The sequence below is a fragment of the Dunckerocampus dactyliophorus genome, chromosome 9 (assembly GCF_027744805.1).
Source record: "Dunckerocampus dactyliophorus isolate RoL2022-P2 chromosome 9, RoL_Ddac_1.1, whole genome shotgun sequence".
In the NCBI taxonomy this organism is placed as follows: Eukaryota; Metazoa; Chordata; class Actinopteri; order Syngnathiformes; family Syngnathidae; genus Dunckerocampus; species Dunckerocampus dactyliophorus.
This window is the reverse complement of record NC_072827.1, coordinates 1,498,104-1,512,432: the sequence shown is the minus strand read 5'-3', so window position 1 is coordinate 1,512,432 and position 14,329 is coordinate 1,498,104. Positions and strand designations below refer to the sequence as shown.

Below are 14,329 nucleotides of genomic sequence, written 5' to 3'. Positions count from 1 at the left end.
TGAAAGTGTTTGAGGATGACGTTGCGGAGTTGACGTAACCGCACTGCATTGTGGGCTTGGAGGCACCGGCTACATGCTCGACGCTGCCCTTGTCTTACTGTTGTTTTGTAACAAGTGGAAAACATGGTGCAAACGTGTTGTGTTATCAACTGCCACAATCGTTCACGCGATCGCTTCGGGAATAAAAAGGATGGGGGGAGATTTTTCTCATTTCCGACGTGGAAGCAAAGCCAAGGAGCTGTGATCTGTGAGCTAACAAAGAGACGCCGAATGGCCTGGATAGCAGCCGTGAGACGACCAAACATCACTTTCAACGCCATCACCCGACACATGTTGGTGTGTTCACGGCATTTTCACACTGGTAAGTTTGAATCAAAGCATGTGTTTTGCTCTTTCACACCTAGCATTTAGTAGGCCGCTAGCGTTAGCCAAGCTAGCTGAGGGCACCGAACAAAGTACCGTGTTTGGGGAATAAAACACGTTGTCTGCTGACTTTGAGTGATTTGTAAGCTCAAGAATGAACGAAAGAACCGTGATCAATGTACACAGTTTTAAAAGTAATAAGGGGAGTGTGTGTTTTTCAGGGAGACCTGCTAATGAAATGGATGAAAGCCATCCAGACTGGGCACCCTCATTACATCTCGGACACACGGAGGTGAAAGCTGCAGATAACGAGAGACTACAGATAACATTGCACGAGGAGGAACTTTCTCCAACAAGACAGGAGAACGAGCGACTACGACAACAACTGGAAGATGTTTGCAAGACTCAAGTTGTGCTACACGTTGAAGGTATGTTTCATGTTCACTAACCTTCTACTTGAAGGAAAACTGCACTAGCATGTGGGAGCTAACAACGCACTTAACAGGACACACCTATTTCAGCTATAAAGCCCTAAAAATGTTTTGTTTTTACACGGCTAGATAGACTCTGTTGTGATATCATGTGCTATGTGCCCCATGTATCACAATTGATATCATGGTGACTTACTTCATTGACGGTTAGTTGTCCGTCTAGTCCAGCTGGTCTGGGGCGTCTTTTCCAGTTTATTTTGAGTAGGTGGAAAAAAAATTCTACCACTGCAGGGTTTGTCAGCACGAACAATTCTTCGTTCGTTGTGATGCAATCTCGTGGAGCAATGTCCTCCTCGCCCTGCACACGAAGCCTTTCCATCCATGGTAACACTGTATGACACTCAATGCAGCAGAACATTCCATTTCTGTCGGCACGGCTTGGCAAGCTCCACATTTACACCACCAAGTCATGCCGGTGTAATGAATTGCCCCCCATCTGCTACGAAGCTTCACTCTGTCTTCCTACTGGCTCAGCTTCTAAAACCTGTAGCTCAGGCTCAAAAAGATAGGGTTCTGGATCCTCATTTGTCCAAAAGTAAGCGGCGGCGGCAGCTCTCACGGAGTCTGCCATGATTAGTAGTAGCAAACAGACACGCTGCTGTTGATGGAAGGAGTGTTAGTTTCCATTAAGCTTTGTTGAATCAATGCGACCAGGAAAGAAACTTCCGGTAATTTTCCAGCAAAATACTGTAAGTATGACATATCATCATGTCTGCCGGGTGGAACTTAACTGCCAACACATGCCTCGAAAACTATCTTGTGGGGTTAGTACATTAAAAAGCTTTAATACGGCATTTTTTTGAGTACTGTGAGTTTTTGACACTGACGGTGTGATCATCAGTCCAACGGAAGCTGAAGCAACAATGTGGCCAACAAGACACCGGGTTCACAGAGTGCTCTCTCATGTACCTCGAAGTCCTGCTAGAGCTACACCAATGTACTCTCACTCCCAAAGTCTCCTTCAAGACGGCGTCACAGTAAGCTTCCACAGTAATTCCTGTTTGTGTCCTGCAGACATCCAGCAGCTGATTGGTGGTCAAGAAGAATGTCCCCCTCAGCCACAGGGGGGAAGCTCCACTTTGGAGCAGCAGGAGCCACAGCCTGTTAAAGAGGAAGAAGAGGAGCCAGAGCCCACCTACGTTAAAGAGGAAGAGGAGGAGCCACAGCCCCCTCATATTAAAGAAGAATGGGGGGAGCCACAGCCCCCCTGTATTAAAGAGGAATATGAAGAACTCTTGATCACTCAGGAGGGAGAGCATCTTCTAGGATCGGAGGAGGCTGGTTTTGTCAGGTTGCCACTGACTGGTGTCTCTGTGAAGACCGAAGACAATGAAGACAAACCACAGCTTCATCATAGTCCAAGTGAGGAGAAGAGAGAGGCGGAGCCTTCAAGCAGCAGCTCAACACAACACATGACAACAGAAGCTGATGGAGACCACTGTGGAGGATCACAAGCAGACAACCTCTTAGCTCCACTGTCAGATAGTGACGACATAAATTCTCACTCTCCTGGAGACGAAGACAACGACTGCATCCAAGAGTTTTTTAGCAGCGATACAGACTGTGAAGGTGATATGACGACTCACACTGACAACCAAAACTCTGAATGCTCTAAAAAGAAGACAGGTAAACATTTTAACTGTTCAGTTTGTGATAAAGGGTTTTCTTGTAAGAGTTACTTGATTCGACACATGAGAACACATACAGGAGAAAAACTTTTTAGTTGCTCAGACTGCGGAAAAAGCTTCACTCGAAACTCAGACTTGAAAACACACATGAGAATACATACGGGAGAAAAACCTTTTACTTGCTCAGACTGTGGTAAAGGTTTCACTCAAAAAGCAAGTATGGTGGTACACATGAGAACACACACAGGAGAAAAACCTTTTACTTGCCCAAACTGCAGTAAAAATTTCACTCAAAAGATACAAATGTTATCACATATGAAAACGCACACAGGAGAAAAACCTTTTACTTGCACACACTGCAGTAAAAGTTTCACTCAAAAGATACAAATGTTATCGCATATGAAAACACACACAGGAGAAAAACCTTTTATTTGCTCACAGTGTGGTAAAAGCTTCACTCACAAAGCAAATTTGGTATCACACATGAGAACACACACAGGAGAAAAACCTTTTAGTTGCTCAGACTGTGGTAGAAGTTTCACCGAAAAGGCACATATGGTGATACACATGCGAACGCACACAGGAGAAAAACCTTTTAGTTGCTTAGACTGTGGTAAACGCTTCACTCACAAAATAAATATGGTTATCCACATGAGAACACACACTGGAGAAAAACCTTTTACTTGCTCAAACTGTTTTAAAAGTTTCACACAAAAGGCAACTTTGGTATCACATATGAGAAAGCACACAGGAGAAAAACCTTTTAGTTGCTCAAGTTGCGGTGCCACATTTCATTGGAAGTCCTCTTTGAACAGTCACTTGCAGAGTCACTGAGGCTCAGGGGTGTCAAACCCATGCTGTGGAGGGCCGAGACGCTGCAGGTTTTCTTTCCAGCCGGTCACTAAAGCAGGTGATTTTCATGAACAACAAGGAAGGAGCTCATCAATTAAATCACCTTGATAAGGAGCTGGTTGGAAGAAAATCTGCAGTGTCTCGGCCCTCCATGGCACGAGTTTGACACGTGGTCTGCAGTGTCATTCATTCATTAATTTTCTACGCTGCATAATCCTCGTTAGGGTTGAGATTATTAGTTAGATTATTAGTAGTTAAGGAGGCCGATAACAGATATTTGGAGCCGATATTCATTTGCAGTAAAACTGTAAAAATTGACGTCAAAATGTTGACTAATAGAAAAACACTTAAATTCATTGAACTGCCTTAAGCATACAGTATTTATTTAACCAAACAAATAGAAAAATAGCTCCAGAAGAGCGTGGAGTTCCTGGACTCAGAAGCATCTCTTAGAAGTTGAATAAAAAGTTAAATAAATACTGTAGCTCCCTGAAATGTTTCCACAGTAAATAAGGTAACATTTCTATATAGCTTATCTTTGTTTTAAGTTCAAACGCAACAAAAAGTACAGGGAGCTCAGCAGCAACTCTTGTTAAGTTAAATAAAAACTGATAGATTAGCTCTCTGAATTTTATTTCAGCCTTCATCTTGGCGTACTTCCCTGCAGCAAAACAAGACTGCATTGAATTTCTTAGTCTCTCACAATCACACACACACACAGTCCTACAATCACGGACTGCTTCCACATTGGTATTACCAACAGCATTGTTTCAAGGGATTCACAGACATATCGCGAGGCACTACGAGCTAGCAAAGCTGCCGCTTGTGTTTACTCTGCTCTTGACGTTACGTTATTATAGTAGTCGTGAGCTGTACAGTTTTCATGTGGCCTGCACGCAAACGCACACTATTCTCCACATTGCATACATTCTGCTGAGCCTTTAGAGCCAGACCGGCAAACTAAAGTTACGGTACGTTAACCAGCCTCCACCTTGGCGTGTTTCCCTCAAATAAAACAAGTGAATTGACTTTTTTCTCGCTCTCTCACAGTCACACACATGGTTTTACTATCACAGACTGTTTGACTGTCGACATTATCAGCAGCTTTCTTTCAAGTAATTCACAGACATGTCAGGATGTGCTACGAGCTAGCAGAGCTGCCGCTAATGTTTACTCCCCCTTTGCGGTATTCTGCTTCTCACTGTAACGTTAGTCGCCGTTGTGAGATGTGGAGCGCTGGGATACTTATTACAATTTCGAGAGCGTTTTCTGCACTTACCTTCACGTGTGTTTTTGCTCTCGGGACGTTCTCCACACGAGAAAACGTCCCTCTTCGCTCTGGCTCTGCCATTAACGCGTGCTGCGGCTTGCTTAACCAATCAGACGGCGCCGTGGTTGGAGCAATGCTGGAGACAGAAGTCGCAGTCGGCAGGAGAGAGAGAGCGGGAGAGGGGCGTGGCTGCATCTGAGCCGAAATAACCCAGTTTCAAATTGATTTCTTGATATCGGTCCGTCTGATTTAAATAACGGCCGGTACCGATATACGTGTCAAAATTCCAAATATCAGCCCCGATGCTGACAATCAGTCGACCACTAGTCATGGGGGTATGCTGGAGCCTATCTCAGCTGACTGTGAGCGGGAGGCGGGGCGACTGGTCACCAGCCAATCGCAGGGCTGGAAAGTAGTGATTTGATTCCTTTTACTGACTTGAGTTTGTTATGAGCGAGGACAAGCGGCATAGAAAATAGATGAGTTAGTCACGGGTCACTCATTGCCCCATCTATCTCTGTGCCTGTCAGCTCCAAATAAAAACCTAAGCCCCCCCCTACTATATTTTGTCTGATGCTGTATTTTATTATCGACACTGAATGCAACACCTAATAGTTTTTGATGTGTCTGACAAGATCTGAGTGTTGTTTTCCAATGTGTCCGTTAGAGCAGTGATCCCCAACCCCCGGGCCGTGGCCGCACAGAAAGAAAACATAATTTCCATTATTTCATTTTTTTTAATGTTTTATTTTGAAAAGTGGCCGGATTCTCTCTGTTACATCCGTCTCACTTGACGCATGTCCATTGCGGGTGTGCTAACTTTATCTCATGCACAGATAGACTACTACTGTATTTTTACCATTTTTCTTTCACCTCATATGTGGTGTAAATGCTGATACTATGTGGGAATGCATGAAGGTAAGTTTGATGACTTATTGAGTGCTAATGTGCACATTTGTCTCAAGTGAATTCATGCTAGCACTGCCTTTTAGCACACACGTCAAACAGCCATGTCATCATCTCTCTGGAAACACTCCAGGCTTGAACTGGTGGATGGGGGGTCGGCATTCAGATGTTGTTCATGTCTTCGTTTTACACAATACATCCTAAATAAGATACATTAGATCGCTAAAATGTACGAAACCACCCCTTGATTGATTGATTGTTTGACGGAGTAACCAGAAAGTGGGAACAGTCTTCATGCGGCGTGTGGTGGGGAACGTTTGTTTGCTGGGTTGTGTGGATTTTTACCACACTTGAGCACTGGAATTGTAATCTGATATTTTGAAAGATTGTCAATAAAGCTGAGTGTGATTTTAACTCACGTATATATCTGGAGGTCTGTGATTGACTTTACAGCAGGGGTCTCAAACTCGTGGCCCGCGAGCCATTTGCCGCCCACCAAATCGTATCTTGCGGCCGGCGACTGGACATCAAAGAGTAGTGTAACTGCAGCCCGCCACATCCGGGCAAGCTCAGTGTTACTTCCATACTTCCAAGGGCAAGTAAACACCAACACTGAACTAACAATGGTGTTATCACATGGATGTATTGGGAATGGTATCGTATCGTGAGGTACCCTGAGATTCTCAGCCCTACTCCCAAGACTTGATGCGGCCCAGCCTCACCCACACTCTACCTCCACCGGCCCCCAGTGAAATTGGGTTTGAGACCCCTGCTTTACAGCTTAGCAATACGCAGTGACGTTGGGTGAGGTTCATGGCTGGTGAGGCACAGACACCTTTGGAGACCACCTCATAAAACATAAGTGGATTTGCCAGGTTTTTACTGAATAAGACAGCCACAGTGCACATGAATAAAGGATGTGGCACTTACAGTATAACCAAGTATGAAACATTGAATGCGTACGTGAACGTCCCTGTTCACTTCCCTGACAGCCTTCTCGACATGTTTTGCAATCAGACAAAAACGACAACGAATGAAAGCAAAGGCCCGCAAACATCACTTTCTGCAGAACTTTCATAGTAAGCTTGCTCTCCGCCGTGTCCCCGTCGCTGTCTGCTCTGTAAACACAAACAGACCCTTTGAGGATTTTTGAGGACAAAAACGATAAAACTGCTATCAAAACATAAGAGATTACATGACCTCCAAATGAGGAAATGCATGATGTGGTTATAATGGGATGTTATTGTATGTGTTTTGTATATTGTATTGTGTAAGTATGTAGTAAGAAAACAGTGACGTCATCAAATGGGCATTTAAAGGGTTAAAGGAATGAAGTTGATTGGAAGATTTGAGAAAAAAAGTTTTTTTTATTATTTTTTTTTAGATCTATTGCTGCACGTTGGAGACCTGAAGCCACCGGAAGTATAGAAGTCGCCATGTTGTTTCACCCAAAACAAGAAAGCCGACTGCGATTGACGCGTTCTGCGGCATACTGTATTAATAATTTGTTTACCACGACAGTTTCATACAAACTTACACTTTAATACAAATAATTTATAACACCAAACAAATATTTGGTGTTTAATACGACTGTAATATGAAATAGCAGGAATTAAAGTTAAATAAAAATAGTTAATAAAAATAGATACTTTAAATCTGTAAGCATCTTTTCATCTAAGTAGTTGTAAATGAGCCCTTATTCTCCTTTAGATTTCCACACTGCAATGCTCAACTTCTAAAGCAATGGGTAGTAAATATGCGGAGAGACAGGTGGATTCCTGCAGCCAGATCGCAACTCTGTTCAAGTCATTTCACCGAGGAGAACTTGGACAGGACCGGCCAGACTGTTAGATTAGGACAAAATGCAGTTCCAACAATATTTGACTTTCCTGATCATCTTCTAAAGGTATGCTAGCATTTAACTTTGATACTACGTAGATCCTTATCATAACAAATACCTTGTGAACACTGAAATTGACTTGTTATGCATTGTAATTTCACACCATAGAGAGAAATTTTGACATTTGGGTCTAGTAAATTTACTCTGTTTCAATGGAATTTTTGTTAATTCGTGTTAATTTTTATACCGAACCATAATAAATGTAGTGAATGAAGATACATGTATGTGTAAGCGTGTGGGCTTTTTGGGTGAAGAAAGATGGCCGACAATGGCTTCATTTTTTAATTTTTTTTCATTCAACTTTATGAATGCCTTAGAATTTGCAACAACATAGGGTCAAGACATGGGCATTAACAAATAAATAACAGTTGGATAACAACAACACACAACAAGTCATAGAAAGCTCGAAATTAAGGAAATAAAAATGTAACAGAAAAGTGATACATAAATACATTTTTTTTAAAGAAAAAAGGAGATAATAGTAGTAATTAAAGTAAGATACACCAGGGAACATGAGCAATGAAAATTAAACTGAATGAAGGATATTGAAGTGGGAGCACAGATTTATAGTCTTGATAGCTTTCTTGTTATTAGCAGAGGATATCAATTTGAGGTACAGCTTCACTTCTTTCATAAAAACATAAAAAAGGGGTTTCACTTTGGCAAATGTACATTTGTGGATGTAGAATTTTGCCAAAATTAAAATGAGATTAATTAGAAAATAGTCTTTGTCAGCTGGAACATCATTCTTCCGACAATGGCTTCATGCGGTCAGCAGGGACGCGCATTCCACGTAGTTTAGAGTTCAGTGGCCGGGCAGAGGAAGGTTCTGGTGATTGGCGTGATGGCGGTGCCGAAGGGGCCGGATGTGACGTAACCGCACTGCATTGTAGGCTTGGAGGGAAACAGGAAGGTTTGTTGATGCCGGATGCAAGCTCGACGCTGCCCTTGTGTTTTTTTGTTTTTTTTTTCTTGTAACAAGTGAAAAACATGGTGCAAGCGTGTTGTGTTATCAACTGCCACAATCGTTCACGCGATCGCTTCGGGAATAAAAAGGATGGGGGGAGATTTTTCTCATTTCCGACGTGGAAGCAAAGCCAAGGAGCTGTGATCTGTGAGCTAACAAAGAGACGCCGAATGGCCTGGATAGCAGCCGTGAGACGACCAAACATCACTTTCAACGCCATCAGCCGACACATGTTGGTGTGTTCACGGCATTTTCACACTGGTAAGTTTGAATCAAAGCATGTGTTTTGCTCTTTCACACCTAGCATTTAGTAGGCCGCTAGCGTTAGCCAAGCTAGCTGAGGGCACCGAACAAAGTACCGTGTTTTGGGAATAAAACACGTTGTCTGCTGACTTTGAGTGATTTGTAAGCTCAAGAATGAACGAAAGAACCGTGATCAATGTACACAGTTTTAAAAGTAATAAGGGGAGTGTGTGTTTTTCAGGGAGACCTGCTAATGAAATGGATGAAAGCCATCCAGACTGGGCACCCTCATTACATCTCGGACACACGGAGGTGAAAGCTGCAGATAACGAGAGACTACAGATAACATTGCACGAGGAGGAACTTTCTCCAACAAGAGAGGAGAACGAGCGACTACGACAACAACTGGAAGATGTTTGCAAGACGCAGGTTGTCCTGCAGGTTGAAGGTATGTTTCATGTTCACGAGCCTTCTACTTACTGCTTTTTTGGAATTTTGTCTTTCTCTTTTCTGTGCGTTCTAAAGAGAAGGAAACAGCTAGCATGTGGGAGCTAACAATGCACGTGACAGGACACACCTATCTCGACTATAAAGCCCTGAAAGAACGTTGGTGGTTCCCGGCTGTGTTCTCAGTGCGTGTTCACATAAAAGTGGGCGTTTGACGTCCTATTATTCAACTCCCGCTCAAAAATGTAGCCGTCCCGGCCGGTGTATTTTACAGCAAATGTCTAAGTAATTATTATGGAGCGTTATGAGGAGCTCCCAAAACATTATGGCTGGTAAAAGCAACACTGTCGCCGCCAATAGAGCGAGGGGGACTGCTGACAGAATGATGCTGAGCATATAATGGGCACGTTAACACTGATTTATTATACTAAATATACTCTACTAGTCTTTTCATTTATCGACGCTCAACATTGCACAACTTTGAAATATTAACACTTATCCATTTAAAAAATAAATAAAGTGGAGCAACTGTCTTTTATTCATCTTTAAAATATAGCTTCTTGTTGTATCTGGTTGTGACCACTAGATGGCAGTGTTAACATATTTTGTGGCGACCTTTTTCATTTTTTTCTTGTACAATTTCTTCCTTGTTCGAATAAAGGCGTTTTCTTCCAGTTGATTGATGCCTCAGGGTGCTTCTTCCTCCAGCAAATATTCTAATATAAGAAAACGTGCTGAGTACTGTACGCCGGCTGACATTAGCCCAATTATTAATTTCATATCGCATTTTATTCCTGGTGCTTGTGTGGACATACCTTGCGTATTCCCTCAGCTGAAAAGCTATCTCGCTTATAGATGGATAATATCATCAGGGAATGCTCTTTTCTTTCCATTTTTTTTCTCCGTGTCTCCTCGGGGGCTCCCTCGGTTCTAAATTAATGGTGACGCCATCTCCGAATTAGCTAAACAGGGACCAGGACGGATGATCACACCATGAGCCTCGAAAACTTGCCATACTCCCTCAAGTGTTTGTTCTCCAAACGCCATATTGAATTCAAGCTTTTTAAAGCCCACAACATACTTTTCGTGGCATGTGTTGGCAGTTAAGTTCCACATGGCAGACATGGTTGCAATTTACACACAAAATAAAGTTTATTTCTATGTACAAAAAAACCTTTTACTGTAAAATATTGAAAGAAGCATCAAGCTTTGTTCCACTGTTATTTTTAAGGTAGAATTCTGGTAACTGAGCTTACTATTTTTTTTACAGTGCACAGTCAGCTTCCACAATAATTCCTGTTTGTGTCCTGCAGACATCCAGCAGCTGATTGGTGGTCAAGAAGAATGTCCCCCCCAGCCACAGGGGGGGAGCTCCACTTTGGAGCAGCAGGGGCCAGAGCCTGTTAAAGAGGAAGAGGAGAAGGCACAGCCCCCCTGTGTTAAAAAGGAAGAGGATGAACTCTTGATCACTCAGGAGGGAGAGCATCTTGTAGGATCGAAGGAGGCTGGTTTTGTCAGGTTGCCACTGACTGGTGTCTCTGTGAAGACCGAAGACCATGAAGACAAACCACAGCTTCATCATAGTCCAAGTGAGGAGAAGAGAGAGGCGGAGCCTTCAAGCAGCAGCTCAACACAACACATGACAACAGAAGCTGATGGAGACCACTGTGGAGGATCACAAGCAGACAACCTCTTAGCTCCACTGTCAGATAGTGACGACATAACGTCAGGTGATATGATGACTCACACTGACAACAAACACTCTGAATGCTCTGAAAAGAAGGCAGGTAAAAAACATTTCAACTGCTCAGTTTGTGATAAAAGATTTTCTCTTAAACGTTGTTTGACTCGACACATGGGAACGCATACAGGAGAAAAACATTTTAGTTGCTCACACTGTGGTAAACACTTCATTCAGAACTCAGACTTGAAAGCACACATAAGAACGCACACAGGAGAAAAACCTTTCACTTGCTCAGACTGCGGTAAAAGCTTTGCTCGAAACTCAGACTTGAAAACACACACGAGAATGCACACAGGAGAAAAACCTTACAATTGCTCAGACTGTGGTAAAAGCTTCACTCACAAAGCAAATATGGTATCACACATGAGAACACACACAGGAGAAAAACCTTTTATTTGCTCAAGCTGCAATAAAGGTTTCACTCAAAAGATGCAAATGTTATCGCATATGAAAACACACACAGGAGAAAAACCTTTTATTTGCTCAGAGTGTGGTAAAAGCTTCACCCACAAAGCAAATTTGGGATCACATATGAGAACACACACAGGAGAAAAACCTTTTAGTTGCTCAGACTGTGGTAAACGTTTCACTGATAAGGCAAATATGATAACACACATTAGAACGCACACAGGAGAAAAACCTTTTAGTTGCTTAGACTGTGGTAAACGCTTCACTCACAAAGTAAATATGGTTATCCACATGAGAACACACACAGGAGAAAAACCTTTTGCTTGCTCAAACTGTATGAAAAGTTTTGCACAAAAGGCAACTTTGGTATCACATATGAGAACACACACGGGAGAAAAACCTTTTAGTTGCTCAAATTGTGGTCACACATTTCATTGGAAGTCCTCCTTGAAAAGACACATGCAGATTCACTGATGGTTGAGCAGGGGTGTCAAACGCACTGAAGCAGATGATTTCCATGATTGGCACCTCCTTCAGTTTGAGGGAAGGAGCTCCGTTAATTCAATCACCTGCCAGAGGAACTGGTTGGAGAGAAAATCTGCAGTGTCTCGGCCCTCCATCTACAGCAGTGGTCTCAAACCCGCGGTCCACGGGCCATTTGCCGCCCACCAAATCGTATCTTGCGGCCCGCGACTGGACATCAGAGTAGTGTAACTGCAGCCCGCCACATCTGGGCAAGCTCAGTGTTACTTCCATGCTTCCAGGGGCAAGTAAACACCAACACTGCACTAACAGTGGTGTTATCACATGGACCGGGGGAGGGGTGGCCCTTTAGCGTTATTGTGAACTCTCCCGAACTCTACCTCCAGTGGCCCCCAGTGAAATTGAGTTTGAGAACCCTGATCTACAATGTCATTCATTCATTCATTCATTCATTCCTTTCCCATGCCGCATAATCCTCATTAGGGGTGTGGGGGTATGCTGGAGCCTATCCCAGCTGACTTTGGGCAAAAAGCGGTGTACACCCCAGACTGGTCACCAGCTAATCGCAGGGCTGGAAATTAGTGATATTAATCCTTTTAGTGGCTTGAGTTAGTTACGAGTGAAGACAAGCAGCATAGAAAATGGATGGATGGAGTTAGTTGTGAGTCATTGAAGTGAATCGAGTACTCAAGTCACAGATGATTCCATTTGATTTTGCTCAAACAATTGTATGTAATAAAAGGGAATAATTATATACTTTTGTTGTCTCTGCTCTGTTTTTTCTCCGCCACCGCTGGACCACGCCGTGGTACACGCGAAGCCCAAATGCGTCAATACTGTGCGTTGCGGCACACAGTTGCAGGAAAACACACATCATCAAATCTGCTTTTTTCGGTTTTAAAATGATTTATACCGGTGTAAGTTATTTTCTTGTTATTGGAATAATTCTATAAACATTATCGCCCAACCCTACTGTCTGAAAGTCTATTTGTGTAACTTCGATGTCTGTTATAAGTAGAACATTTGTAGCCTTTTCTGTGATGTGAAGTGTCAAGTGTCCATGAACGCAGCAGCAAATTGTTCGTGGGAGGTACGCGATGCACTTGAATGCAACCTTCTTACAAAAGGAGCTAGCTGAGCACTGGTAGCAGTTTGCTAGTATGAGCTTGCTTCCCATGTGGGGTATGAAGTGTCAATCCTTTGTTGTGCGTGTGCGTTGACTCAACAAGGTGAGTTTGGTGATTCTTTTCTGCATTAGGAGTGTTTGTTGTTGCATCATTGACGCTGTGTAGGAAGCTAAATGAAAGCTAGTTTGTTGGATGTGGTGTGATTGGGGTACACTTCTGAGCCATGTGCTTGTGGTTGTTTGCTAGCTGGCTCACTGACTAGCATGTTCGTCATCATCTCTTAGCATGACTTGATATGTGTACTGTGCATGCCTTTATTTGTGTCATGTGAGTGCTATTTGGCTGCTTTATTTGGCATTGTTGTAATTTCATGTGTTCCTATTGTTTAGACCACACACATACAAGGCTTTGAGCACACAGCTACTTGGACAAATCCACTCCTTTTGGACTAACCCAATTTCAATGGACTAACACACATTTCTAAAGAGCACATCCACCTACATAATAAAGATGATTAAATGATTCTCTGACCGGAATCTTTCCAAGGTGTCCCAACTCTTAAAGAACCACTACCCCTTTCCCACATTGGTCCTTTGAGCCGGATAGAGTCCCACTATTGAACATTATGGAGTCATCACAGGTTGATTCACAGCTGCCCTCTGTCAGACCCAAGAGAGATCGTCGTCTTCCACAGCATTTGGCCCAATATGACATCACTCTCCTTCCCTCTTAGCTGCCTGGCGCCCAAGCCTCCTCACTTCCTGTAGGAAAATACGGTGAACCAAGGCCAACCAGAGCGAGGAGTGCATCGAGTTACCAATCATCTGCTTCTTCACTACGGTCCTCTCGACTTTCACATGGGCGTCAATTGCTTCAAGAGATACCAATGTTCATGTAGCTGCGCTGGAGGAGCAAATAAAGGGTTTGGAGCTTACTGACCTAAAGCAGGAAATAGAGGAGGAAAGGAAAGCGGATATGGAGGCTGAAAGATTGGATGCACAATCTTGAGAAGGGCAGAGGCTACAAGAGGAAGCTCACCCAGCCAAAGAGAGTATGGTGAGGGAGATGGGACGGTGCAAACGCCTAAAGAAATTGGAACGAGAAGTGCACATTGCCAAGATTGTTAAGTCCTTCCTGTTAGAATCTGAGGATAATGCAAGGTCAACATTGTCATCTCGGCCCACTTTCAACACGCCACTACTCTCATTGACAGCTACTCCAGGGCCCCCTCTTCAATCATCCGTCCTCATCCAGCATTCAGCACTGCACCAGCATCCACTCCCAGTTCAAGTGCAACCTCCTGTTGTCGCTCCTACGACACAGACATTAGTAATAATTACCAAGCCTGTCACGAGTGTCCAGACTAGTGCTCCTATTACACTGGCATCCACTGCAGCTCCTGTGTCTGCACCCCCACCTGTACTGGTCTCCTCTGCCAGTCAGTATGCACCAGTCCCATTTAATCAAGCTTCGACAACCACCTATGCAGCTACAGTGCCA

At 43.4% G+C, this 14,329-nt stretch overlaps 2 protein-coding genes across 2 annotated transcripts; both read left to right on the top strand.

The window, feature by feature from the left end:
• The first annotated feature begins 27 nt into the window (after positions 1 to 27).
• Positions 28 to 5,907, top strand: LOC129188055 (oocyte zinc finger protein XlCOF22-like). Its single transcript, XM_054788044.1, has 3 exons — positions 28 to 361; positions 585 to 791; positions 1,869 to 5,907. The coding sequence occupies exons 1-3, from the start codon at positions 124 to 126 to the stop codon at positions 3,314 to 3,316; spliced, it is 1,893 nt and encodes a 630-aa protein (XP_054644019.1). The 5' UTR covers positions 28 to 123; the 3' UTR covers positions 3,317 to 5,907.
• A 2,407-nt stretch (positions 5,908 to 8,314) lies between these two features.
• On the top strand, positions 8,315 to 12,495 carry LOC129188061 (gastrula zinc finger protein XlCGF57.1-like). The gene is made up of 3 exons (XM_054788056.1): positions 8,315 to 8,638; positions 8,862 to 9,068; positions 10,381 to 12,495. The coding sequence occupies exons 1-3, from the start codon at positions 8,401 to 8,403 to the stop codon at positions 11,691 to 11,693; spliced, it is 1,758 nt and encodes a 585-aa protein (XP_054644031.1). The 5' UTR covers positions 8,315 to 8,400; the 3' UTR covers positions 11,694 to 12,495.
• Positions 12,496 to 14,329: the final 1,834 nt, after the last annotated feature.

Bases quoted from the DNA above. Each gene is read 5' to 3' on its own strand.
- LOC129188055 (XM_054788044.1), top strand. From the start codon at position 124: ATGGTGCAAACGTGTTGTGTTATCAACTGCCACAATCGTTCACGCGAT. The intron at 362-584 runs GTAAGTTTGAAT...TGTGTTTTTCAG, and splicing joins TTCACGGCATTTTCACACTG to GGAGACCTGCTAATGAAATG. The intron at 792-1,868 runs GTATGTTTCATG...TGTGTCCTGCAG, and splicing joins AGTTGTGCTACACGTTGAAG to ACATCCAGCAGCTGATTGGT.
- LOC129188061 (XM_054788056.1), top strand. From the start codon at position 8,401: ATGGTGCAAGCGTGTTGTGTTATCAACTGCCACAATCGTTCACGCGAT. The intron at 8,639-8,861 runs GTAAGTTTGAAT...TGTGTTTTTCAG, and splicing joins TTCACGGCATTTTCACACTG to GGAGACCTGCTAATGAAATG. The intron at 9,069-10,380 runs GTATGTTTCATG...TGTGTCCTGCAG, and splicing joins GGTTGTCCTGCAGGTTGAAG to ACATCCAGCAGCTGATTGGT.